The following is an 11,122-nucleotide window of genomic DNA, read 5'->3' on the forward strand; positions in this document are numbered from 1 at the left end:
TCAAGTGGTTAATTGACCACATGCATGCTTGTCAAATTGGGGAATGAGGGGTTCTTTTTTTTAAAAGATGACCATTAACTACATTCTGCGGTCAGGCTGCGGTATTAGCGACCACTCTGTTTTAATTTCTGTTTTACAGTAACGTTACCACACTGGGAACAATAAGTGATGAAGTGCTTTGAGTTCCTATCAGAACAAATTTCATAAGTGCTCAGACAAACACACAGAGGCTAAATAAAAAAACAACATTACTCCCCTTTTCCTACACTGTAAAATCAGTGTACAAATCTAACCAAACAGACCCTAACAGTCAATTTAGTTACATTTATACACTCTCAGAGTTACAAATGGATAAATTAACACTGAGGATTTTACTGTGTATCGACTTTCCCTCCTAAAAACATCTTTACAGAATTATTTTTTTTAAAGAATAATATAAAAGGCATCTGGACAAAACTGTGCACCCAGAACACCATTAATGATATATTGCCTGTCCAGACACAGCTTTTCTTCAACTCTCTCATCTGCGATGAGTAAAATCTTCAGTAGCAAAATGAAAATAAAATTAATAGTAAAAGTAAAGATACAACATAAAAAAACAGGAATATGGCTTTCATAAAGAACCACAATCTCAGGATAATACAGTTTATAGTCAAATTTCTTGGCTCAGTTAAAGTAACTTCTTACAATCAAAACACTAACAGAACAGAAATGCTTGTACTTGTCTCCAGTTCATTGCTTTTCCCCCCACAAATAATGGAATGTCTGGGACTACATTAGTCATATTTTTTTTGTCTTCAATAGTGTGCTTTAATTATGGCTGACTCGTGAATATTATGGCATTATTTTTAGTCCATCTTTTTGAGCCCACAATTGTACAAAAAACGCTAGGGGAAACCTAACGAATTAACCGTCTACCTTTCAACACAGCATAAGAGATGACTTCTATAATACTGCAATAACAAAACTCCTTTTCACTTTTTCAAACTCATTTCATCCCCACGGGACGAGGCCGCCCATCTCTTTCTCTGCAGACGTCGGATTAGTGGGATGACGGAGAGGATTGTGGGAGCTGCGGGGGTGTACTGTATGGTCCTGTTCCTATGTACAATATGGCTTCTCTTGAGTGGAAGAGACACAGAAATCAACACAGTCACCGAGACAAAAACAGAGAGTAGAGTTCATTATTGGTCTAGAGAGAGAGAGAGAGAGAGAGAGAGGGGGGACACACGTCTCCCGGGGAACGGTGTCCACGTGTTGTTCTCCGTCACAGTTGCTGTCACCTGTCCATGATGGTCAGACATGACATATTTCTATGTGGCAGACTTGTCACACATTTTAGATTGCTGTTTTTCAACTCATCGTCCAATTAGCATTGTCCTCAGAGGCTCGACGTCTTGACGCTTGTCTGCCTTGCCCCTGTTCTAATGTCTCTCTCTCCATCTGTCATTCCGTCCCTCATTTTCCCTCTCGTTGCCCCTGCCCCCTCCCCTCTCTCTCTCATCTTCGGAGTCTCCTCAGTCCTCTTCGGAGCCAGCGGCGCCTCTCAAACCGTTCATACAGAAGGGGAGGCCGGAGGAAAAGGGGTTGTCTGAGGGGGAGAATCCGCTGAAGGGTGGCAGGCCGGCCAGCCTCTGGAGGTGGGGGAAGAAGGTGGGCGGCGGACCCTTGTGGTGGTCCGAACGCAGCTGCAGCCCGTCGTGTCCGGCCGAGTGGTGGTGGGAAGGGGGCAGCTCGGGCGGCGCGTAGCGGATCGTGCTGGGGGCGTAGAGGCTCTGGGGCCCCTGGGGGCCAAGGGCCAGAGGGTGGAAGAGAACCCGCCCCGCTGCGCTACCCGCGGCCAGCCTCTGGAGCAGCTCAAAGTCCGGACCGGGCGCGCCTCCGCCATTCCGACCGACGTGGCACGACGTGGCCCTGTCCTCGCGGGGCAGCGGGGAGGACACGGACATGGCAGGGGACAGAGCTGGAGATGGCGGGGTGAAGAGACCCTTCGGCGGCGCTTCGCTGCTGGATGAAGAGTCGGGCATCGGCGTGGTGGGGCTGTCGCCGTTGAGGCTGCCAGAGGGAGTGTGCGCGTGCGAGGGCTGGGTCTGGGTGGTGTGCGAGGTCGTGTGCGACGCGGGCGTCTGTGTGTGCGCTCCCCAGCGCCCCCCGGTGGCCAGGCCTTCCTGTTCAGTCTTGATGCTGGGCGTCGCAGACAGAGAGGAAGGGCTCACCACACTCTTCAGCTGCTGGATGACGGCCCGGCCGTTATGGACCCGGCCTCCCCGTTCCCTTCTGGTGGGGGACTCTCCTCCCCCGCCCCGCTTAACCCCGGCCCCTCCCTCTTCCTGTTTCACCCTCTCGCTGTCCTCCCCTTGATCCCACTCCCTCTCCTCGTCCTCGTCCCCCTCGCTGTCGCTGGCCAGGTCCGAGGAGGCCGATACGCTCTCCTCCGTCTGCCGGAACTCCTCCAGCCTGCGGCGCGTTTCCGGGGGAACGCCTTCGGTGTCGGACCGCAGCGGGCGCTTCCTCCTCTCCTCTGACTGGACGGCGACCGGGTTGTATGTCTCTCTGCCTTTGGGTTCGGTGTCGTTTTTGCTCACAGAGCCCTTCATCGACTGGGAACCTGGAAAGGAGGAGAAAGGTGATTGTGGGTCTTTTGTGCCCATGTATGGAGATCTCGGTATCTGTCTCTCTTGTGTATCCCTTTTACGCCTATATATGGAGATCCCTGATGTCGTCAGTATATGCCCATACCCTGTATATTGGCATGCCCATATATGGGCATATTGGTTGGGTTCTGGACAACTGGATATCCATACGGTACATGCCCATATGGACATATCGGTCGGATCGGCAGTTCTGGACAACCGCAAATAACTCAGCGGCGGGCACCACACTCCCTCGAGTCCTTGCTGATGCGCGTGTCGAGTTTGAAGTCAGTCAGTCCCATATATGCACATGACCATATGTGGGAATAGTGGTCAGATCTGTGGCTCTGGACAACCGGATCTCCATATATGCATATATATATTGCTGTGTTGCTGCGCGAGAAAAAAAGGACGCTCTGCTTCCAAATTCCGCCGATTTTCGCCGTTTTTTTCCTCACACGCTGTTAGGAGAAGCCCCCAAGGTTGGTGCCCTGTGCTGCACTGCTTTTATCCGCCAGATTTGGACGTTCACGGCATATTTTTTGCACCGTTACGGTGCGTTCATCATCGGTGACGAGTGCCTCTAACAGCCGCTGCTGGCTGCGTGCACGCAGCGAGGCGATGCGAGGCGACGCGAGGCAACAATCACACAAGCACGTGCAGCATGCGTCCCCTTCCCCTGCGCCTAATGGCTGTACATGGGGCCGACGCGTGCTTTACCGTGAGTGTGTGAGTGTGGCTTCAGGAAGTAAATTCCTAGCCTCGATCTCCAGGCTTTTATTTTTTATTTTTGCTAAAAAGATAAAAGCTTAGAAATTCCTGTCCCAGCTGTTGGTACGCAAAAGCGCCTCGCGTCATCTCATGTGGTGCGCATTATTTATTTTGGGTGCGCATGCGCACTTGCGCACCAGTTATGTGCACCCCTGAGTATGAACTTAAAAAAAAGTCATTTATCCTTTTTTTTAAGTGAGTCATGTTGTGATGACCACACACCGCCCACTTCACACTGGGTGTGATTTTTTTTAAATCGATTACTTTATTACAATCAATATTTTTTTTAATCGCTTAAATGGATTAGTTCAATTAACTGTTACACCCCTAAATGTGTTCAATAGTTAGGTTAGGCAGGGTTTTTGCATGACGAGGTGACAGTGAACGGAGTCATTACCGCGGGCCAGTGTGGATGGGTTGGAGGGGGACGAGCTGACTCGAAGCCGTTCCGCTCTCAAGCCCTCTGGAAGCTGCAGCAGATCTAGAGGAGTGTCGGGCAACTCTGTCCGACTGCAAGACAGAAAGAAAGGGAGGGAGAAGGATGGATGGATAGAGGGACAGAAAGGGAATGGAGGGAGAGTGGGAGAGAGGTCATTAGGTCATGGACAGAGGTGGACAGATATCGTTGCTGTGGGGTTAACCTTGTTTGTCTGTTACTTTATAGGAAATGTAAACAAAGAACCTGTGTTGGATCCATTTGCTGTTATTAATTAGTCACAAGTTCTTGTCCCTATTTTAGGCATGTCATTATAGGTTCAAAATGTTTCATAAATGGTGAAAATACCACCACAACGCGATGTGACACATTGTGAGCTTGTAGATTGCAACTTTTACATGACACTGTTATACAGCAAAGTATAAAAAAGGGCATCACAGGGTACATTACAGGGTACAGGAGATACAGGGTATCTCCACATTTAATCGATATGCAATGTAACACAATAATCACTGCGCCACCGCCACTCATACACCAGTTAATTTTATAGTACTGACCATGATACTGATCATGATACTGACATGATACTGACCATGATACTGACATGATACTGACCATGATACTGACCATGATACTGACATGATACTGACCATGATACTGACCAGTATACTGACCATGATACTGACATGATACTGACCATGATACTGACCATGATACTGACATGATACAGACCATGATACTGACCATGATACTGACATGATACTGACCATGATACTGACCATGATACTGACATGATACTGACCATGATACTGACCAGTATACTGACCATGATACTGACATGATACTGACCATGATACTGACCATGATACTGACATGATACAGACCATGATACTGACCATGATACTGACATGATACTGACCATGATACTGACCATGATACTGACATGATACTGACCATGATACTGACCATGATACTGACCTTGATACTGACCATGATACTGACCAGTATACTGACCATGATACTGACCAGTATACTGACCATGATACTGACCAGTATACTGACATGATACTGACATAATACTGACCATGATACTGACCATGATACTGGCATGATACAGACCATGATACTGACCATGATACTGGCATGATACAGACCATGATACTGGCATGATACAGACCATGATACAGACCATGATACTGACCATGATACAGACCATGACACTGGCATGATACAGACCATGATACAGACCATGATACTGACCATGATACAGACCATGATACTGACATGATACAGACCATGATACTGGCATGATACAGACCATGATACTGACCATGATACTGACATTATCAATATCATGAGTAATTTGACAGTCATTTGACTGCAGAGTTCATGAAAAAAAGTCTAGGATGAAAATGAGCACTTAAATATATTAAACTGCTGCCCCCCCCCCAAGAGCACCTCAGTGTCCCCCTTTGAAACAAATATTCCTTCCAGCACACCCCAAACCACTCTGTACGCCCCCTGGGGGCTGTACCGACACTAGTCTATCCCATCTGCTTCAAATGACTTGACATTGTCAAGCGGTCAGTGATCTACCTGACACCAGGGTCAAAATGTCGAAGAACAGGGAGATCACCTCCGACCACTGGAGAGTGCTAGTTATATTATATACATAATCTACCAAACATATTCTTTAAAATAATGTTTTATTTAGTTTAATAAGTATAGCTCTAAAACAAAGACTCAGCCCAACTCTTTGTCTATTAGACTCCACCCAATACGCCCCCAACCAATCAAAACAACAGCCCTTAACACACATGAACAAGCACAGACTCAAACACAACCTGATAAGCAACACACACACACACACACACACACACACACACACACACACACACACACACACACACACACACACACACACACACACACACACACACACACACACACACACACACACACACACACACACACACACACACACACACCACTCCACACCACACTCTAATCAGCAGCCCTCCCATATATACTGTAGTTAAGCTCCAACAAGGAAGAGGCTGTTGGATCAGTTAATGAGCTCTTGTAATTACAGCACTAATTAACTAAAACACCATTCAGCCCCAAAATTCTGACATCCATTTGTAGTAATTATATAGCTTCAGTCCAATTAGTATTGAAATTCAGCCTACTCCTCTTGTTTTTATCCAAAACCTCTCTCTCGTGCGTTGCGTGTGCGCTTCCGTATCACGCAGTGTATGGCTGTGTGTGGTGGACGCATGCACAAGTCTGTGTACTTGAATGTGTTTATGTGTGTGTGTGTGTGTGTGTGTGTGTGTGTGTGTGTGTGTGTGTGTGTGTGTGTGTGTGTGTGTGTGTGTGTGTGTGTGTGTGTGTGTGTGTGTGTACTGTATGTGTCTACATAGTGAAAGAACAAAGCTTTAGACAAAGCTGTTCATTTAACCTGAAGCCGATTCTACATGTCTCCTAAAACAGTATTCTGAAAAACGTATGTTTCTATATCAGTGGTGCTCAATCTTTTTCATGTCAAGGACCCCCAAAATGATATGTATTTGGCCGCAGACCCCCATCAGGGGTTAAGACTAGTTCACACTTCATTGTATGATGGTGTCACTCCCTAAAAATCTGTTCTTTTAGTCAAACTTTAACCACTTAAATCCTATGTATGTTTGTTGACAGGGATCACCCAGAGGTCTGTACTATAATTGTTTCCCCTCGACACCAAATATCTTCGCCGGAAATACAGTAGCCAATCTACAAGCTCACAACGCATTGCGATTTCATTAATTGACTGGTTGAATTTATTTGGTGATAAAAGGAATCAGGAATCATGATCAGCACTTCAACAACACAAAATATCATACTGTAAATACATGTACAATATATAAAACACAATAAAGCCCTAAGCCCCAATTTCCATTGTGGTCCTCTAAAAACAGCACAATATAAAAGCAGCTAACATATAACAGCTAAGAAACCCACGCAGAACACAAAACATAAAGATCGACATTGCAATTAGATGCGTTGTGATCTGCTATTTTTGCCAAATGTTCGCCTAGTATGACATGCCCAGAATAGGGATGCTAGGATTAATGTGGTTAATTTAGGTTGTCTCATGACATCGTTATTATTGTTGTTATTATAATAAATAACTATTCTGTGTAATGTACTCTTTATATTGATGCAGTCAGAACAGTGTGAACATACAGTATATAGACCTGATCGGTGGCATACAAATGGACGACACGAACCTGTTGGACAGCTGCGGTGGTGAGGGAACAAACACACAAATACACAGCTGTTCGTTTGACCATAACGGATGAGGTCTGAGCTCTGTCACAGTTCTCTCCACGGGGGAGGACTCTCCATGAGGCACACGCTCGCTCACGCACGCACACGCTTTCATGCATGCACACACACACATACTTTCATGCATGCACACACACACACACACACACACACGTACGCTTTCATGCACACACGCATGCACGTACGCTCCTGATGGGTTTTGCTTTTCATTTCCCTATGATCATCATCTGGTCATGATTCAATGATCAAAAGTTGTTCATAAAGTCAACAAAGTAAAATGTTTTGTCGATTTTCAAACAGAAACATGTTTCATATGAAGTCAAAAACAACAGCAACGACAGCATCACACCACATGTGTGTATCTTAGGCTCTTTTCTGCGACCTGCGAGGCATTTTCTTTCAAGGCTATTTCAGGGTAATAATGTTGTGGTAATGCGTACAATGAGAGAAAATCACTAGAGGAAGCATTCAATTACAATCACCCCAGTCACCATTAAGTGTGCGTGCCTGCCTGTGTGTGTGTGTGTGGAGGGAGGTCATGGAGCTGACTGTGGTGCCTTGCGGTTTGACTCACCTCAGAACGTAGTTGACCCATATAACGTTGCGTTCGTGGGGGGCTTTGTGGTTTATGGAGACGGTGGCACAGGACTGGATCCACAGGTAGCCTCCTCTCCTCTGGAGCCATCGGTAGTAACCTGTCACCACCTGGCCCTTCCTCAGCACTAGTGGGTGGGGGGCGGTTGGATTGGGGGGGCGGACAAGGTAGGTGGGGAGGTAGGAGGGATGGGGTGACCGAGAGAAAGAAAGAGAGCAAAGGGGAGAAGCGGCATAAGAGAGTGTCAAGTCAAGTCAAGTCAATTTTATTCATAAAGCACATTTAAAAAGAACCAGGGTTGACCAAAGTGCTGCAGAGCATATAGCAACACATGAGAAAACAAATGTATACAACAAATATATAATAAAAATCACATCATAGTCGGAGAACAATGACGAGGAGAGCATGGAGGTTTAAAAAAGAGAGAGAAAAGATAAGAGTCCAAGCATTTATCAATTGAGGCAGTGGGACATTTCATTTAAAAGGCCAGAGAGAATATAGTAAAAAAAATGGCCAGAGAGGATGCAGTCCTAACAGCTAGTGGCAAGTTGTTCCACACCGACCGATAAGGCATGGTCGCCTTTTAGCTTCATAGGGATGAATTATTAATCGATTATTTAGTGGGACAGGTGAGGGGTGCATTCAGGAGACTGTCGCATTTCAAGACAATGACAGCAGAGGGCGCTTATTTCACAACAGGTCGTACAAAAATAGTGAAAATAGCCTATCTACAAGCTTGCTTGTAGACTGAGCTTGTACATAGGCTATTTTCACTATTTTGGAAACCTTTTGAAAGTTCTTGAACATTTTCACCTATAATGACATGCCTAAAATAGGGATGAATTATGAATCGATCATTTCATTAAACGATCAATTATCAAAAAATATAAAGATTGATTAAATCAATTAGTTTGATTTATTGTTTCGCCCCTACAATCAAAGCAACAACAATACATAACAAAACATGAATACAAACGCAAACGCAACAAAACAGAACAAAACAAAACAAGGGGTTTAACAGAGACAAGGATGGACTCACAGTCTTCATGGCTCTGCCGGAGGTTGTCCAGGTCTTCTACGTAAACAAAGTGGTAACAAGTGTGACCCACCACCTCGGCTGGGGTGAGGTCCATGTACTCGGAGATCCTGCAAACGTGAAAATTAACAATACCCTTTAAGTCAAAACATTTCTATTGGGCCCTTTTTAGATCACACACCTGGTCAAATTATGCACTTAATTAACAATATACAGTATGAGAATAATTCTGTTTCAAGTGAACTTTTAAAGGGTGGCTTCCACACGTTCATGCCTAAAGCAACACATACTCAAGTACCCAGTAAATCCTTGGTGTTAATTTAACTCCAACAAGTGTACAAATGGAACCAAAAAGGAACCTTAAAGTCATCATGAAATGGAAGAATATTTTCTCATTCCTAGAGCATATCCGTGGTCACAGTGGAGATTAATAGATGCCAAAAAAGTGAAAAGAAAAATCTATTTTGATTTTTTTTTTTAAGTCAAAAAGCCTAAAAGCATAATGTGTGATTACACCAGCAAGCCCTTATGAATAATCATGAATCATGTGTGAACCTGTGTGTTTCCCTTAGCTCAATGTTCCTCCACACGCAGCTGATTATCTCAGCAGAGACACTGCACTCTGTTCCGAAACTAATTCAAGCTGACGGCCGGGGGGTGCATTACAAACTTTCACGTTTTAAACTTAAACAGTACACAAAAATATGTATCTGAAAACATTTGAGGTAAGAAATAGACAATGCAGTAACATAAACGTGCTTCAGCACTGCTCTCTTTCTTTCAGCATCGTGGTGTGCATCGTGAGACACAAGGCAGTAGCTGCATTTAGATCCCATCAATCCCAAGACGGTCAGCTGATACTGTGATTGGTTGAGACACAACCAGCCTCTGTTTCATCAGAAAACTCATGAAAAAGCCACTACAGCTGGAATTTAAGGGTCCATTTTGTACAATTTGTACACTTGTCGAAGTTTTAACAATGGACTGGGAATAATAAACTCTCACACGGACCACACCTGTGCACATGCACACTCGTTCTCGAATCTCGGACAAAAAAACAACAAACTGGCGTAGCGGTCCGGGCACCTAGGCTCCAAAGTAGCCTGACAGCGCGTCACGGGTTCGAGTGCCGATCCCGACCGGCCTTTGCTGCATGTCACTCCCCATCTCTCTGCCCATTTCCTGTCAGACTACTATCCTATCAATAAAGGCATAAAAGCCAAAAAAATAATCTTTAAAAAAAAAACAACAACTGTACACCGCACCTGTTCTCACAGTATGTGACCTGCAAGTCCATGTTGACCCTGAAGACAAACATTTGACTCTCCATGCGGACCTCGTTGAGGGTGGAGGGCGGGAGCGTGTGAGCCAGCGCCACCAAGCCCATTGGCCGACGCACAGAGCGGGCGGAGCCGGGGACGAGGGCTGGGCGGCAGCGGATTCGTCCGGTCACATGGATCACCTGTCAATGAATAGAGGAGGATTTTATACTGTGCCTTACCTTACCGTACAGCAAGTGGCTCTCAAAGTGGGGTCCGGGGACCTCTCAGGAGGTCCCCAACTAAATTGGTATATCATTTAGTTGGTTAGTATAATATAGCTTCAGTAATTCAACTTTTTTTTTTTTTAATCCTGAAAAATTGGGGAAGATTTTGAATTATATTTAGCATTTTCTATACAAATCTTCTCTTATGGGGTCCCTGGCACACAATCTTTGCAGGTGGCGGTCTGCAGCCAAATTCCTATCATTTTGTGGGTCCTAGACTGAAAATATTTGAGAACCACAGCCGTCCGGGACTGGTGTTTTTGCTAGGCGAATGATATATGGTTGTTTTCAGTATTTGGGTCATCATCAGCTCACTCAATTGTGTGTACACACTCGTACTTTGTATCCAGAAGACTTGACGTGGAGACCTCTCTTGGTGAGCGTAGACTTCATGCGGATGAAGAATCCGCGGTCAGGTGGGTCGTCGGCGCCTAATGGGTGTGGACTTGATGGGCCCGCTAAGGGAATGACAGCCAATAAGAGGTCAAAACACACCCAAAATCGCAAAATTATAAAGTTGTAATTGTAAAATGACAGGCATGTGACGTATGCAGCGTTTTAACAATATCATCCCTAGTGTCCCTATTCTGGATATGTCATGATCGGCAAACATTCAGTGAAAATATTGTGCAACATGTCGTGAACTTGTAGATCTGATATTTATCAGCGAGAGCTTTGGTATAAAGGGCCTTGGGGACCCTGATCAACAAATTATATCGTTGTTGTCGGGCAGAAACCAACTAACTCCATTTTCATGCTTTTGCATTTTTTTTCCATA

The 11,122-nt window shown here is 45.2% G+C and overlaps 1 protein-coding gene across 1 annotated transcript in view; it reads right to left on the reverse strand.

The window, feature by feature from the left end:
* Positions 1 to 1,517: 1,517 nt before the first annotated feature.
* The window catches only part of npas1 (neuronal PAS domain protein 1), a gene marked incomplete at its 3' end in the record, with an annotated part of 60,520 nt that continues 50,915 nt past the window's right edge, over positions 1,518 to 11,122 (reverse strand). The window contains exons 7-12 of the mRNA XM_084063839.1: positions 10,678 to 10,802; positions 10,064 to 10,260; positions 8,802 to 8,908; positions 7,742 to 7,889; positions 3,802 to 3,914; positions 1,518 to 2,608 (exon numbers count right to left, since the gene is read on the reverse strand). Of these exons, the coding sequence (XP_083919965.1) occupies positions 1,518 to 2,608; positions 3,802 to 3,914; positions 7,742 to 7,889; positions 8,802 to 8,908; positions 10,064 to 10,260; positions 10,678 to 10,802 (1,781 nt within the window). The remainder of the gene's footprint in view (positions 2,609 to 3,801; positions 3,915 to 7,741; positions 7,890 to 8,801; positions 8,909 to 10,063; positions 10,261 to 10,677; positions 10,803 to 11,122) is intronic.

This window comes from Gymnoscopelus microlampas, assembly GCF_963454915.1.
Source record: "Gymnoscopelus microlampas genome assembly, chromosome: 8".
Classification (NCBI taxonomy): Eukaryota; Metazoa; Chordata; class Actinopteri; order Myctophiformes; family Myctophidae; genus Gymnoscopelus; species Gymnoscopelus microlampas.